Source organism: Taudactylus pleione, unplaced genomic scaffold, assembly GCF_031769625.1.
Source record: "Taudactylus pleione unplaced genomic scaffold, aTauple2 ptg001222l, whole genome shotgun sequence".
NCBI lineage: Eukaryota > Metazoa > Chordata > Amphibia > Anura > Myobatrachidae > Taudactylus > Taudactylus pleione.
Window position 1 is genome coordinate 258,192 of NW_028285622.1, and position 17,673 is coordinate 275,864.

A 17,673-nucleotide genomic window follows, 5' to 3' on the forward strand; every position below is an offset into this window, starting at 1 on the left:
ATATCACTAGTAATCCATACAAGGACTAGAAGGATGATATCATTAGTATACCATACAAGGACGATATCACTAGTATTCCATACAAGGACGAGAAAGATGATATCACTAGTATTCCATACAAGGACGAGAAAGATGTTATCACTAGTATTCCATACAAGGACGAGAAAGATGATATCACTAGTATTCCATACAAGGACAAGAAGAATGATATCACTAGTAATCTATACAAGGACAAGAAGGATGATATCACAAGTATTCCGTACAAGGATGAGAAGGATAATATCACTAGTATTCCATACAAGGACGAGACAGATGATATCACTAGTAATCTATACAAGGACAAGTAGGATGATATCACTAGTATTTCATACAAGGACGAGAAGGATGATATCACTAGTATTCTATACAAGGATGAGAGGGATGATATCACTAGTATGCCATACAAGGACAATATCACTAGTATTCCATACAAGGATGAAAAGGATGATATCACTAGTATTCTATACAAGGACAAGAAGGATGATATCACTAGTATTCCGTACAAGGATGAGAAGGATAATATCACTAGTATTCCATACAAGGACGAGACAGATGATATCACTAGTAATCTATACAAGGACAAGTAGGATGATATCACTAGTATTCCATACAAGGACGAGATGGATGATATCACTATTATTCCATTCAAGGATGAGAAAAATTATATCACTAGTAATCCATATCCGTCCTTGTATGGAATACTAATGATATCATCCTCCTTGCATACATTACTAGTGATATCATCCTTCTTGTCCTTGTGTACAAGGATGATATAACTAGCATTCCATACAAGGACAAGAAGGATGATATCACTAGTATTCCATACAAGGACGAGAAGGATGATATCACTATTATTCCATTCAAGGATGAGAAAAATTATATATCACTAGTATTCCATACAAGGACAAAAAAGACAATATCACTAGTATTCCATACTAGGACAATATCACTAGTGATCTATACAAAGAAAACAAAGCCCATTTCACTAGTAATCCATACAAGGACGTTATCACTAGTAATCTAAACAAGGGCGATATCACTAGTAATTCACACAAGGGCGAGAAGGACAATATCACGAATATTCCATACAAGGACGAGAAGAATGAGATCACTAGCAATCTATACAAGGATGAAAAGGACGATATCACTACTAATCCATACAAGGATGAAAAGGACGATATCACTAATAATCCATACAAGGACAAGAAGAATGATATCACTACTAATCCATACAAGAATGAAAAGGACAATATCACTAATAATCCATACAAGAATGAAAAGGACGATATCACTAGTAACCCATACAAGGATGAAAAGGACGATATCACTAATAATCCATACAAGAATGAAAAGGACGATATCACTAATAATCCATACAAGGACAAGAAGAATATCATCACTACTAATCCATACAAGAATGAAAAGGACGATATCACTAATAATCCATACAAGAATGAAAAGGACGATATCACTAGTAACCCATACAAGGAGGAAAAGGACGATATCACTACTAATCCATACAAGGATGAAAAGGACGATATCACTAATAATCCATACAAGAATGAAAAGGACGATATCACTAATAATCCATACAAGGACAAGAAGAATATCATCACTACTAATCCATACAAGAATGAAAAGGACGATATCACTAATAATCCATACAAGAATGAAAAGGACGATATCACTAGTAACCCATACAAGGAGGAAAAGGACGATATCACTACTAATCCATACAAGGATGAAAAGGACGATATCACTAATAATCCATACAAGGATGAAAAGGACGATATCACTAATAATCCATACAAGAATGAAAAGGACGATATCACTACTAATCCATACAAGGATTAAAAGGACGATATCACTAATAATCCATACAAGAATGAAAAGGACGATATCACTAATAATCCATACAAGAATGAAAAGGACGATATCACTACTAATCCATACAAGGATTAAAAGGACGATATCACTAATAATCCATACAAGAATGAAAAGGACGATATCACTACTAATCCATACAAGAATGAAAAGGACTATATCACTTGTAATCCATACAAGGACGAGAAGAATGATATCACTATAATCCATACAAGGACGATGTGGCCATGGTCCTGTCAACATTGACCAGGTGGTCACTTAGCATGTCAGCACTGATGTAATTTTCAGCTACATAACAAGGGACGGACTGGACCATCAGGAGCACTGGAGATTTCCCACTGGGACAGCTAAGATCCCCCCCGCCCCGTCTCAGGACATGTGCCAACACGGCATGGCAGTCAGAGCATGATCTGCGTCTAACACTGGCCACGATGTCTATATGGAAGGAGGGGGTGGGCCAAGTGAGGACACAGAGGAGCCATTTTAAGAGCAGGCAGACTGGTCCAGGAGGACGATCGCCGGGGGACACTAATGTCCTTTTTAGCTCTCAGCCACGGTCAGCACAACCAGGTGCAGACTATAGTGTCCCACAGTGAGCAGGATAGTATGCTATGAGCTGTGAGGGGGAGAGGCAGTGTGATACTGTATGTGAGGGAAGGCAGAAAACTATGAGGGAGGGGCAGTGATCTGTGAGTGAGGGCAGTGTTAGGAGAGCAGTGTTTGGGGTGAGGGGGGCAGTGTTAGGAGAGCAGTGTATGGGGTGAGAGGGGCAGTGGTAGGAGAGCAGTGTATGTGGTGAGAGGGGCAGTGTTAGTAGAGCAGTGTATGTGGTGAGGGTGGGCAGTGTTAGGAGAGCAGTGTTTGGGGTGAGAGGGGCAGTGTTAGGAGAGCAGTGTATGTGGTGAGGGTGGGCAGTGTTAGGAGAGCAGTGTTTGGGGTGAGGGGGGCAGTGTTAGAGCAGTGTATGGGGTGAGAGGGGCAGTATTAGGAGAGCAGTGTATGTGGTGAGGGGGGGCAGTGTTAGCAGAGCAGTGTATGGGGTGAGGGGGCAGTGGTAGGAGAGCAGTGTATGTGGTGAGAGGGGCAGTGTTAGGAGAGCAGTGTTTGGGGTGAGAGGGGCAGTGTTAGGAGAGCAGTGTTTGGGGTGAGGGGGCAGTGTTAGGAGAGCAGTGTTTGGGGTGAGGGGGCAGTGGTAGGACAGCAGTGTATGTGGTGAGGGGGGCAGTGTTAGGAGAGCACTGTTTGGGGTGAGGGGGGCAGTGTTAGGAGAGCAGTGTTTGGGGTGAGGGGGGCAGTGTTAGGAGAGCAGTGTATGTGGTGAGTGAGGGCAGTGTTAGGAGAGCAGTGTTTGGGGTGAGGGGGGGCAGTGTTAGGAAAGCAGTGTTTGGGGTGAGGGGGGGCAGTGTTAGGAGAGCAGTGTTTGGGGTGAGGGGGGCAGTGTTAGGAGAGCAGTGTTTGGGGTGAGGGGGCAGTGTTAGGAGAGCAGTGTTTGGGGTGAGGGGGCAGTGGTAGGAGAGCAGTGTATGTGGTGAGGGGGGCAGTGTTAGGAGAGCAGTGTTTGGGGTGAGGGGGGCAGTGTTAGGAGAGCAGTGTTTGGGGTGAGGGGGGCAGTGTTAGGAGAGCAGTGTATGTGGTGAGTGAGGGCAGTGTTAGGAGAGCAGTGTTTGGGGTGAGGGGGGGCAGTGTTAGGAAAGCAGTGTTTGGGGTGAGGGGGGGCAGTGTTAGGAGAGCAGTGTTTGGGGTGAGGGGGGCAGTGTTAGGAGAGCAGTGTTTGGGGTGAGGGAGGCAGTGTTAGGAGAGCAGTGTTTGGGGTGAGGGGGGCAGTGTTAGGAGAGCAGTGTTTGGGGTGAGGGGGGCAGTGTTAGGAGAGCAGTGTTTGGGGTGAGGGGGGCAGTGTTAGGAGAGCAGTGTTTGGGGTGAGGGGGGCAGTGTTAGGAGAGCAGTGTATGTGGTGAGTGAGGGCAGTGTTAGGGGAGCAGTGTATGTGGTGAGAGGGGCAGTGTTAGCAGAGCAGTGTTTGGGGTGAGGGGGGCAGTGTTAGCAGAGCAGTGTTTGGGGTGAGGGGGGCAGTGTTAGGAGAGCAGTGTGTGTGTTGAGGGGGGCAGTGTTAGGAGAGCAGTGTATGTGGTGATGGGGGGCAGTGTATGTGGTGAGGGGGGGAGCAGTGTATGTGGCGAGGGTAGGGCAGTGTATGTGGTGAGGGGGGGCAGTGTATGTGGTGAGGGGGGGAGCAGTGTATGTGGTGAGGGGGGGAGCAGTGTATGTGTTGAGGGGGGGAGCAGTGTATGTGGTGAGGGGGGGAGCAGTGTATGTGGTGAGGGGGGGCAGTGTATGTGGTGAGGGGGGGGCAGTGTATGTGGTGAGGGGGGGAGCAGTGTATGTGGTGAGGGGGGGAGCAGTGTATGTGGTGAGGGGGGGAGCAGTGTATGTGTGTGTGAGGGGGAGCAGTGTATGTGGTGAGGGGGGAGCAGTGTATGTGGTGAGGGGGGGAGCAGTGTATGTGATGAGGGGGGGCAGTGTATGTGGTGAGGGGGGGAGCAGTGTATGTGGTGAGGGGGGAGCAGTGTATGTGGTGAGGGGGGGGAGCAGTGTATGTGGTGAGGGGGGGGAGCAGTGTATGTGGTGAGGGGGGGCAGTGTATGTGGTGAGGGGGGGCAGTGTATGTGGTGAGGGGGGGGCAGTGTATGTGGTGAGGGGGGGGCAGTGTATGTGGTGAGGGGGGGGCAGTGTATGTGGTGAGGGGGGGGAGCAGTGTATGTGGTGAGGGGGGGAGCAGTGTAGGTGGTGAGGGGGGGGGAGCAGTGTATGTGGTGAGGGGGGATCAGTGGATGTGGTGAGGGGGGGAGCAGTGTATGTGGTGAGGGGGTAGGCAGTGTATGTGGTGAGGGGGGGAGCAGTGTATTTGGGGAGGGGGGGAGCAGTGAAAGTGGTGAGGGGGGGAGCAGTGTATGTGGTGAGGGGGGGGAGCAGTGTATGTGGTGAGGGGGGGCAGTGTATGTGGTGAGGGGGGAGCAGTGTATGTGGTGAGGGGGGGCAGTGTATGTGGTGAGGGGGGGAGCAGTGTATGTGGTGAGGGGGGGAGCAGTGTATGTGGTGAGGGGGGGAGCAGTGTATGTGGTGAGGGGGGAGCAGTGTATGTGGTGAGGGGGGAGCAGTGTATGTGGTGAGGGGGGAGCAGTGTATGTGGTGAGGGGGGGAGCAGTGTATGTGATGAGGGGGGGAGCAGTGTATGTGGTGAGGGGGGGAGCAGTGTATGTGGTGAGGGGGGAGCAGTGTATGTGGTGAGGGGGGGGAGCAGTGTATGTGGTGAGGGGGGGGAGCAGTGTATGTGGTGAGGGGGGGGAGCAGTGTATGTGGTGAGGGGGGGGCAGTGTATGTGGTGAGGGGGGGGCAGTGTATGTGGTGAGGGGGGGGCAGTGTATGTGGTGAGGGGGGGGCAGTGTATGTGGTGAGGGGGGGGCAGTGTATGTGGTGAGGGGGGGGGAGCAGTGTATGTGGTGAGGGGGGGAGCAGTGTAGGTGGTGAGGGGGGGGGAGCAGTGTATGTGGTGAGGGGGGATCAGTGGATGTGGTGAGGGGGGGAGCAGTGTATGTGGTGAGGGGGTAGGCAGTGTATGTGGTGAGGGGGGGAGCAGTGTATTTGGGGAGGGGGGGCAGTGTATGTGGTGAGGGGGGGAGCAGTGAAAGTGGTGAGGGGGGGAGCAGTGTATGTGGTGAGGGGGGGAGCAGTGTATGTGGTGAGGGGGGGCAGTGTATGTGGTGAGGGGGGGGAGCAGTGTAAGTGGTGAGGGGGGGTAGCAGTGTATGTGGTGAGGGGGGGGCAGTGTAGGTGGTGAGGGGGGGGAGCAGTGTAGGTGGTGAGGGGGGGAGCAGTGTATGTGGTGAGGGGGGGGAGCAGTGTATGTGGTGAGGGGGGGGAGCAGGGTAAGTGGTGAGGGGGGGTAGCAGTGTATGTGGTGAGGGGGGGCAGTGTAGGTGGTGAGGGGGGGGAGCAGGGTAAGTGGTGAGGGGGGGGTAGCAGTGTATGTGGTGAGGGGGGGCAGTGTAGGTGGTGAGGGGGGGGAGCAGTGTAGGTGGTGAGGGGGGGGAGCAGTGTATGTGGTGAGGGGGGGGAGCAGTGTATGTGGTGAGGGGGGGAGCAGTGTATGTGGTGAGGGGGGGGCAGTGTATGTGGTGAGGGGGGGCAGTGTATGTGGTGAGGGGGGGCAGTGTATGTGGTGAGGGGGGGCAGTGTATGTGGTGAGGGGGGGGCAGTGTATGTGGTGAGGGGGGGCAGTGTATGTGGTGAGGGGGGGGAGCAGTGTAAGTGGTGAGGGGGGGTAGCAGTGTATGTGGTGAGGGGGGGCAGTGTATGTGGTGAGGGGGGGGAGCAGTGTAGGTGGTGAGGGGGGGGAGCAGTGTATGTGGTGAGGGGGAGCAGTGTATGTGGTGAGGGGGGCAGTGTATGTGGTGAGGGGGGGGAGCAGTGTATTTGGGGAGGGGGGGCAGTGTATGTGGTGAGGGGGGGGAGCAGTGAAAGTGGTGAGGGGGGGGAGCAGTGTATGTGGTGAGGGGGGGAGCAGTGTATGTGGTGAGGGGGGGAGCAGTGTATGTGGTGAGGGGGGGAGCAGTGTATGTGGTGAGGGGGAGTAGTGTATGTGGTGAGGGGGGGAGCAGTGTATGTGGTGAGGGGGAGCAGTGTATGTGGTGAGGGGGGGAGCAGTGTATGTGGTGAGGGGGGGGAGCAGTGTATGTGGTGAGGGGGGGGAGCAGTGTATGTGGTGAGGGGGGGGCAGTGTATGTGGTGAGGGGGGGAGCAGTGTATGTGGTGAGGTGGGGAGTAGTGTATGTGGTGAGGGGGGGAGCAGTGTATGTGGTGAGGGGGGGAGCAGTGTATGTGGTGAGGGGGGCAGTGTATGTGGTGAGGGGGGGGAGCAGTGTATGTGGTGAGGGGGAGCAGTGTATGTGGTGAGGGGGGGAGCAGTGTATGTGGTGAGGGGGGGCAGTGTATGTGGTGAGGTGGGGAGTAGTGTATGTGGTGAGGGGGGGGCAGTGTGAGGTAGAATAGAAAAGTTTTGCCACAATTCCTGTAACATCTGTGATAGATTAGCAATACGGCTGCTGGGGGCTAATACCATCTCCAGGTGCCGTTAGCTGCCAGGGCCAAGCTCCAGGTCAGTACATCTAACAATGAGGCAGCTGCTGCTATTATCTCTTTTGGAATTGGAGGGTCTGTGGCAGAGATACCTGCTGTGCCCTATAATGAGCAGTAACATGGCATATAATGTAGAAACAACAATAGAGACAGGGCTGTAACTAGGGTGGTGTGACATGTGCCATGGCAGAGGGCATGGCAGGGCAGGGCCGTAACTAGGGAATAATAGCATATTACCATCACACACCATAGTTTTCATGCTGATGACACAAGATGGAGTCGCTCAATATTAATTTTAAGATCTGGTCTCAGTCAATCATCCGGCTTCAACAGCCGTAACTAGGGTGGTGCCACATGTGGCATGGCACAGGGCATCGCAGGGCAGGGCCATAACTAGGGTGGTGTGACGTGGCATGGCACAGGGCAGGGCCTTAACTAGAGTGGTGCGATATGTGGCATGGCACAGGGCATCGCAGGGCAGGGGGCGCTGTTTGGTGGCACCTGTCAATTTTTGGCGCTCTACCCCATATGTACAAAGCAGCAGAATGCGATGCCTTCAGATGGCATTACCCATTAGACTACATATAATATAATAATTTCTGAGCTGATATAAGTGCATATGAGGAGCAAGCAAAATAAACATAAAGTAGAGTGTACAAGAAAATAAAGAAACTTTGTTAGGCGATGTCTTATTGTTTATATAATTGTGAATTATTTTATGTATAATATTTCATCACAAGAAGTATTAATCCTCTTTAAGCACGGGGAACAGAAGGAGTAACTATTTCACGTATAATAACCTCACGTGTCTCTCTGGTTCATGGGATACAAATATTCTATACAATGTTACAATTTTGAGTCTCTTTTTGTGGCTGTTTTCTTGTAACTGTTAATTCCAGCACAATATTGATATTCTAGCAGCATTTACAGTATTATCTGAGCCACAAATCAGATTCCTCGCCTAACTCCAGTGTATAATAACTACAGCAGAAATATCTTCCCATAGCGCTTTATATATCATTTTATTTCTTCAAGCAAAGATATAATTTTTAAAAAATTGGGTAATTAAGATGTGTACATATAGTAAAAAATGGTACTTTACAAGTACAGGCTGGTAGAGATGGCTCTACCAGCCTGAGGAAGCAGACAGAAGTTCTGTGAAATGCGTTGCTTGATATTATGTCCAGTACTCTCCACTTCTTCTCAATTTAATTTTATTTAAAAACATATTTATATTTTATTCATAAGTTTTTAATATATTTGATGTGTTTTAATGGTCACTTATTACTTGTAAAGTACCATTTTTTACTACATGTACACATCTTAATTATTCAATTTTTTTTTAAAGAATATCTTTGTTTGAAGAAGTAAAATTATACATTTTATATGTATTATATATTTTTCAAATATTAATATGAGCCTTTTTTACCCTGATTGGGGGAAACCGACGACATCAGGGTCTATACAAATGAAGGTCCAAATCTCATATGAAACACTATACTAGATATTAAGATAAACCATCTGTGATAACATCTGCAATCGGCAACCACCCTAGGACCACGGTGACTATTAGATCCAACGCGATACACTCACTTGAATAGGGCGAGTGTGATTCTTCTCTTGGATTCATTGTTGCAGGATCACACTATATATTGTTTTTCCTTTTTTATATGAGGGGACTATCAGGTAGTTACTACGTGTTGGGGATATTTGTGAAACATCAGAACAGTCTGTGATCTCTACCCCACAAACGTTTCCCCTTTCATCACCACTCACCCTCTTATCCCGTTGTATCGTGATTTGGGAAATCGATGAGAAGACCCCAGGACGCCGGGTGATTTTGGGTTTGGTTTTGATGCCGCCCTCAGCTGCCGGCCTCTTGCTCCTCTCGTCCAGAACGCTTGCCTGAAAGAGACCTGACCTTCCTTAGTACTGGGGAACAATATGGGACAAACATCACAGAGATCCAGCGCTAATCCGATAAGTATCATGTGATCACCTGCGGCAAATGTGAGATAGACCAACACTAAAGTCTCAGTAACGAGACATATTTCACTGCGCTGGTGAGTAGGGTCCTTTAAAAGTGTACGGGTGGGATGCAGCATGGGGAGAAATGCGGTCACACCCCGATAATGCGTGTGTGTGATCGCATTTATCATATAAATACAAAATGGAGTGGTTCACAAGCGCTGTTTAGGATCGGGTTTATGTATAGGACCCTCGATTTCCTCTGTGATAGGTTTCTATATACTTCAAAAGATCAGAGAAGTAGTGATTTAATAGCATATTCGGTTCCTTTTTCTTAAAAAATCTGTCTATTTCCCAACTCACCGCAAATCAATGGGATATGGACATCAAAAGGTATCTTTACTTTTCTCTATGTGTCCTCAATGTGCCATAGTACCCCCAATGGTAAATAACTCACCGGCTATTAACCTGCTACATGCACATAAATGGTTTCTTTTTCCATCTGGATACACCGGTCACTATTAAGTACTTTCAACTATTTTCCAGAGAAAACCAGGACTGAATCATGTTCAAATGGAAATGGAAAGGAGTTCCTTGGTATTCCAAAAATATTTATTTACATATAAAAAAAGATATATAAAAGAAATTAAACAATAAAAATATCCCCCCATAAAATTTATGGTTTGTTCTCCTCTATTCCACTATGACTGAGAACACATTCCTCTCACCACTCCCCTGTATCTGTATGTTTATGAGGTTTGGTGTCCTTTTTGAGTTGGTATTGAGCTCCCATTAAGGGGCGCATGTTATTTTTACCCTATCACTGTTTTGTAGCATTTATCACATACACTGCATTCCGGGGCTTGGATACAGTGGGTAACACAATCTTCAGACGGCGTTACCCTACCAAACACCCCCCCCCCGGCAAGCGGCATGTGGGTCATAGACCCGGAAGTCCCTCATTTGCTAAGGACCGTCCTTACAGAGAGAGCAAATGACCGTCTTTACCAAGAGGAGCAAAGGACCGCCCTTACCGAGAGGAGCAAAGGACCGCCCTTACCGAGAGGAGCAAAGGACCGTCCTTACCAAGAGGAGCAAAGGACCGTCCTTACCAAGAGGAGCAAAGGACCGTCCTTACCAAGAGGAGCAAAGGACCGTCCTTACCGAGAGGAGCAAAGCACCGTCCTTACCGAAAGGAGCAAAGCACCGTCCTTACCGAGAGGAGCAAAGGACCGCCCTTACCGAGAGGAGCAAAGGACCGCCCTTACCGAGAGGAGCAAAGTACCTTCCTTAACGAGAGGAGCAAAGTACCTTCCTTAACGAGAGGAGCAAAGGACCACCCTTACCGAGAGGAGCAAAGTACCATCCTTACCGAGAGGAGCAAAGGAACGCCCTTACCGAGAGGAGCAAAGTACCCTCCTTACCGAGAGGAGCAAAGGACCGCCCTTACCGAGAGGAGCAAAGGATCGCCCTTACCGAGAGGAGCAAAGGATCGCCCTTACCGAGAGGAGCAAAGGACCTCCCTTACCGAGAGGAGCAAAGGACCGTCCTTACCGAGAGAGCAAAGCACCGTCCTTACCGAGAGAGCAAAGGACCGTCCCAAGAGTAATATCCTTTTTCTAACTTCTTCATGCATACCGGATAATGAACGCCAGCGTGCACGGGAAGGGTGGTGAGATGCATCGTATCCCCAATGTGATGCATCATATGTCGCACCCCTACATCTTCTTTGTGTCACTAGTTACATGGAGGCTTCTCATACCCAAAGCAAAGGAAATGCAAAGACTAGGATTTGTATACTGTGGTGCACAGAGAGAGACATTAATAAAATATAACATTTATTACATATATTAAAATACCATTAATTAGAATGACTGTGAAATAATACTAAGAAGTGCGAATAAAGATAGAAATGAAAGGAGCCCATTTGCCTTAACGCGTTTCTCCTGGACTTTTGCTCCCAGTTTCTTCGTTAAACGCATGGGCTCCTCCGATTTCTGCTGCTAAACTAAAGACGGGCGGTTTTGCTGCTGATTACATCCCGTCATTCCGATTACTACCGATACTTAGGAGGAATTCAGTTGTGACGCTCTGCTGTTTAAATAGCTGAATCGCGGCTGCCGGCCACCGAGCTAACCCACTGAGCTTTGGCGCTTGTATGCGGGAGTTTCAAACGGAGATCACTCAGCCGATAATCCACCAAGGTAAAAGTGAGGCCGGGCATCTAAAGAAGCTGATTCAGGCTGAGGTGACCCCCGAGACCAGAGGGGGGATTACACCACGGCACCCTCACATTAATCCACATACTCCGATAGCTCCTCGCTCCCCTGTGCCGTACATACAGCGCATTATAGGAATTATATTTACTACCTGGACTGATACATGTCAGAAATGTTACACTGAAGAGACTATCGCCATCACCCTGTCTGTTTACCAGCATCTTTTATATTGTTACAGTATACAAATCAGTGATCGGTGAGTGATAAATATGTGAGTCCCACTTTAAAAAAATGGGATCCTACCTGACCATTTCTGGGACTCATCATAAGTTATGCTTTAGAGCTCCCCTAATGCCTTACAAATGATGCCACACAGCCATGCCCTTTAGTACCCCTATGCATTGCCCCCAGTAGTAGTCCCCCTATGCATTGCCCCCAGTAGTAATCCTCCCCCTATGCATTGCCCCCAGTAGTAATCCCCCTATGCATTGCCCCCAGTAGTAGTCCCCCTATGCAGTGCCCCCAGTAGTAGTCCCCCTATGCAGTGCCCCCAGTAGTAGTCCCCCTATGCATTGCCCCCAGTAGTAGTCCCCCTATGCATTGCCCCCAGTAGTAGTCCCCCTATGCATTGCCCCCAGTAGTAGTCCCCCTATGCATTGCCCCCAGTAGTAGTCCCCCTATGCATTGCCCCCAGTAGTAGTCCCCCTATGCATTGCCCCCAGTAGTAGTCCCCCTATGCATTGCCCCCAGTAGTTGTCCCCCTATGCATTGGCCCCAGTAGTAGTCCCCCTATGCATTGCCCCCAGTAGTAGTCCCCCTATGCATTGCCCCCAGTAGTAATCCCCCTATGCATTGCCCCCAGTAGTAGTCCCCCTATGCAGTGCCCCCAGTAGTAGTCCCCCTATGCAGTGCCCCCAGTAGTAGTCCCCCTATGCAGTGCCCCCAGTAGTAGTCCCCCTATGCATTGCCCCCAGTAGTAGTCCCCCTATGCATTGCCCCCAGTAGTAGTCCCCCTATGCATTGCCCCCAGTAGTAATCCCCCTATGCATTGCCCCCAGTAGTAGTCCCCCTATGCAGTGCCCCCAGTAGTAGTCCCCCTATGCAGTGCCCCCAGTAGTAGTCCCCCTATGCAGTGCCCCCAGTAGTAGTCCCCCTATGCATTGCCCCCAGTAGTAGTCCCCCTATGCATTGCCCCCAGTAGTAGTCCCCCTATGCATTGCCCCCAGTAGTAGTCCCCCTATGCATTGCCCCCAGTAGTAGTCCCCCTATGCATTGCCCCCAGTAGTAGTCCCCCTATGCATTGCCCCCAGTAGTAGTCCCCCTATGCATTGCCCCCAGTAGTAGTCCCCCTATGCATTGCCCCCAGTAGTTGTCCCCCTATGCATTGGCCCCAGTAGTAGTCCCCCTATGCATTGCCCCCAGTAGTAGTCCCCCTATGCATTGCCCCCAGTAGTAGTCCCCCTATGCATTGGCCCCAGTAGTAATCCCCCTATGCATTGCCCCCAGTAGTAGTCCCCCTATGCATTGCCCCCAGTAGTAGTCCCCCTATGCATTGGCCCCAGTAGTAATCCCCCTATGCATTGCCCCCAGTAGTTGTCCCCCTATGCATTGGCCCCAGTAGTAATCACCCCTATGCATTGCCACTAGTAGTAATCACCCCTATGCATTGCCCCCAGTAGTTGTCCCCCTATGCATTGGCCCCAGTAGTAATCACCCCTATGCATTGGCCCCAGTAGTAGTCCCCCTATGCATTGCCACTAGTAGTAGTCCCCCTATGCAGTGCCCCCAGTAGTAGTCCCCCTATGCATTGCCCCCAGTAGTCCCCCTATGCATTGCACCCAGTAGTAATCCCCCTATGCATTACCCCTGGTAGTCCCCCTATGCATAGCCCCCAGTAGTAATCCTCCCCCTATGCATTGCCCCCAGTAGTAATCCCCCTATGCATTACCCCTGGTAGTCCCCCTATGCATTGCCCCCAGTAGTAATCCTCCCCCTATGCAGTGCCCCCAATAGTTTACCTTCTATGCATTGCCCCCAGTATTGGTCCACCTGTTTGCCCTTTAGTGACATAGGCCTAATGCCCAGGTCACACACCTTCAATTGGGCCTAATGCCCCCTATGAAGCCCAGGCCTTGTGCCCACCTATACACCTACAGGCATATTGCCTGAATTTATCCCACGGGCCTAGTGCCCGACAACCCCGGTGGTCTAGGGAGGGGTTAAATAATGGTGGCCCAAGGCCGCCTACCCGTACGCGCCTACCCATACGGTGGAAGAGTCCTCAGCTTCATTCTTCTGCCACTGGCCCATCTTGGCCAGCAGTGCCTCCTCTTCCTATCTTCCTCCTTGATCACGCCGCCTTCTGGCCTCTTGCGCGGCCGCCGGAAATGTTGCCGCACCGGTCTTCTCTTCAGGAGGTCTTCACTCTTCCCATCCGTCACCGGACTGAAGTTTCCCACTCAACGGCGTCTAATTCAAAATGCCGCGAGTGGGCGGGGCTATGAAGCGGCGAGGCGCTATTGGCTTGCCGTGTCTGCCTCCTATTGGCTGCTGGACCGCGAGCCGTGTTTGGGTCGTGGCCAGTGCCAAACAACGCCATGTCTTGGCTTCCGGGCAGCGAGCACCGCTTAGCTTGTGCCTGGAGCTAAGCTTTTCCCACCATCACTTTACCGCCAACACCGGTAGAAGGGACCAGGCAGTCCCTTCACCAGGCACCCGCCGCGATGGCTTACCCGGCACTAGGAACAAACACACTGTACCAGCGCCGGGCACGGATGCTGGGATCAGACACTTGATCCCAGCAGGGCTTTCCACAGCAGCAGCCAATGAGAGTCTCTAACAGACAGCGCAGTGTCTTTCTCAGGGGGACGCGATGTGCTGCAGCCAGCTGTCAGGGATTGGCCACAGCACAGCGCGTCCCCAGGGACCCGGCTTCTTTTTAAAAGTGAGTCCCCACTACTCAGCACGTATTTGCGAACAGTGCCCATTAGCCTCATTGGTGTTCTTCATGGTTACATTTACTGTCTATCCGAATATTGTGGTTTAATAAATTGTATTTGTCTACTAGCGCTACACTCTTTTCCTTTCATTGATACATTTGTTTAGTGCATTGCATTTCCCTCTCAGTGTAGCAGCTCAGTAGCCAAATACAGTCCTCACAGACTACACTGCGCACCTGTCCTCTATTTATTATTTATTTACAGTTTCTTATATAGCGCAGCATATTCCGTTGCGCTTTACAATTGTAAACATTAATAGAACAAAACTGGGTAATAACAGACAGATATATAGGTAGGAAGGCCCTGCTCGCAAACTTACAATTTCTCTATCGTAACAAAATATTAGCGTTCAATGGCGGTCATCCTAGGCCCCTCAATCAGGGGCTCCCTTACTCACAGTTTTTGAGCTTACGCCGGATTATTAGTGACGAAGGTGATTTAAATGTCCAATTGGACATAATGGTTCAGAAATGTCTTCTTAGAGGTTATCCTGTGAATGAGCTTCTCAGTCAAAGGAGCAAAGTTTTGGGTCTAAATAGAGATGAGTCTTTGTCCTCTTGTAAACCTAAAGTAAAGAGACCAGTGATCCCATGGGCCAACCACTTTCATTCCTCCAGTGATGTGGTACGTAAACGCTGTAATCAGTACTGGACCGATTGTGACAAGTGATCCGAAATTAAAGTCCCCCGAGGACTTTCGCATAATGCCTTGTTACACCAGAGGTAGGAACCTCCGGGATTTGCTAGTTAAATCTGATGTGACAGATCCTAAGAATGTGCCGACTGGCTTTCTGCCCAACAAGAAAACCTGCTGCTTTAGGTGCCCTAACTGCACGACTTGCACTTATGGGGTCAGGGGCAATTCCTTTAGACATCCCACTACGGGTAAACCCATTATGATCAAACATTTTGTTACATGTAGTTCCAAGTTTGTCATCTATATGATTAATTGCCCTTGTAGTAAGAATTATATTGGCAAAACGGAACACCCGTCTAAGGAGTGGATGCTGCTGCATCGCAGCGCCATCAGGATAGCCCGGTTGAAAAGGTTTAGCGATCAGCCAGTCGCTTGGCATTTTTTAGATGCCCATCACAGTCTGGTGTCCTTACGTTACCGCATTACTGACCATGTCCCTGCATGGATCAGGAGAGGAGACAGATCGTGTAAGTTACTTCAATTAGAATCCAAATGGATCTTCCGTTTATCAACCCTGTCTCCTGTAGGGTTAAATGAATTGTTGGGATTACATTTGCATTTTTGTAAAGATCGGCAACTATTTGATGTTGAGGAAATGTAGCTTTTTAGGGCTGTATTTCACATTTATTGAGGATGTGTTATGTGTTATGCATTCCTTACATGTTCCGGTGATGACATCACATCATGTGTTATTATGTTGCTTTGTCTGTTTCAAATGTATCTGATTGCGACATACTGTATCATTTCCAGCTCTGGTTTCATTTATATGCAGGGGTATACTGCTATATTCCAATTATGCCTTTTTTGTAGTGATTTATGAGTTTGGGTATTTTTGCACTATTGATTAACACTGTCAATCTGAGTTGTACACAGACTTCCGGTGATGTCACGTGGTGTTTTGTGTATATATAAGATGTGTCTGTATTTGTTTCCCTATTCTGACGAAAGAATCAATAAACATTCTGAAACGTTGACTTATTATTACTGGGTCTGATGAAGTTTTGTGAAAGCCGTCTGAGTGCCGATTCATCCTGCTACATTACATTGGTGCGAACGTCGAGATCGGGCACACGAGAGGAGGGCAACGGACGCGGCTGTTTGTTTACAGCAGGGGAGTGCCGGCCATTGGACAGAAAATATATATATATATACACACACACACACACACACATATGTACACACAGTCGGGTGCATAAATATTGGGACAGTGACAGAATTTTCAGATTTTGGCCTCTATTCACCACCACAATGGCTTTGAAATGAAACAAACAAGATGTGCTTTACCTGCAGACTTTCAGATTTAATTTGAGGGTAATTACATCCAAATCAGGTGAACGGTGTAGGAATTACAACGGTTTCTATATGTGCCTCCCACTTTTTAAGGGGCCAAAAGTAATGGGACTATCAACTCAAAAGCTATTTCATGGACAGGTGTGAGCTATTCCCTCGTTACTTCATTATCAATTAAGCAGGTAAAAGGTCTGGAGTTGATTCTAGGTGTGACATTTGCATTTGGAATCAGTTGCTGTTGACTCTCAATATGAGATCCAAAGAGCTGTCACTATCAGTGAAGCCATCATTAGGCTGAAAAATCAAAACAAACCTATCAGAGAGATAGCAAAAACATTAGGTGTGGCCAAATCAACTGTTTGGAACATTCTTAAAAAGATAGAACGCACCGGAGAGCTCAGCAACACCAAAAGACCCGGAAGAACACGGAAAACAACTGTGGTGGATGACAGAAGAATTATTTCCCTGGTGAAGAAAAACCCCTTCACAACAGTTGGCCAAATCAAGAACACTCTCCAGGAGGTAGGTGTATATGTGTCAGTCAACAGTCAAGAGAAGACTTCACAATAGTGAATATAGAGGGTTCACCACAAGATGTAAACCATTGGTGGGCCACAAAAACAGGAAGACCAGATTAGAGTTTACCAAACAACATCTAAAAAAGCCATTACAGTTCTGTAACAACATCCTATGGACAGATGAGACAAAGATCAACTTGTACCAGAGTGATGGGAAGAGTATGGAGAAGGAAAGGAACTGCTCATGATCCAAAACATACCACCTCATCAGTGAAGCATGGTGGTGGTAGTGTCATGGCATGGGCATGTATGGCTGCCAATGGAACTGGTTCCCTTGTATTTATTGATGATGTGACTGCTGACAAAAGCAGCAGAATGAATTCTGAAGTGTTTCGGGCAATATTATATGCTCATATTCAGTCAAATGCTTCAGAACTCATTGGATGGCGCTTCACAGTGCAGATGGACAATGACCCGAAGCATACTGCAAAAGCAACCAAAGAGTTTTTTTAAGGCTAAAAAGTGGAATGTTATGCAATGGCCAAGTCAATCCCCTGACCTGAATCAGCTTGAGCATGCATTTCACTTGCTGAAGACAAAACTGAAGGGAAAATGCCCCAAGAACAAGCAGGAACTGAAGACATTTGCAGTAGAGGCCTGGCAGAGCATCACCAGGGATGAAACCCAGCGTCTGGTGATGTCTATGCGTTCCAGACTTCGGGCTGTAATTGCCTGCAAAGGATTTGCAACAAAGTATTAAAAAGTGAAAGTTAGATTTAGGATTGTGTAGTTTGTCCCATTACTTTTGGCCCCTTAAAAAGTGGGAGGCACATATAGATACCGTTGTAATTCCTACACCGTTCACCTGATTTGGATGTAATTACCCTCAAATTAAATCTGAAAGTCTGCAGGTAAAGCACATCTTGT

The 17,673-nt window shown here is 48.5% G+C and overlaps 1 protein-coding gene across 1 annotated transcript in view; it reads right to left on the bottom strand.

The window, feature by feature from the left end:
- The window catches only part of LOC148451007 (uncharacterized), a 136,174-nt gene that overhangs the window by 110,947 nt on the left and 7,554 nt on the right, over positions 1-17,673 (bottom strand). The window contains exon 2 of the mRNA XM_088462394.1: positions 8,833-8,961. Coding sequence (XP_088318520.1) covers positions 8,833-8,961 — 129 coding nt within the window. The remainder of the gene's footprint in view (positions 1-8,832; positions 8,962-17,673) is intronic.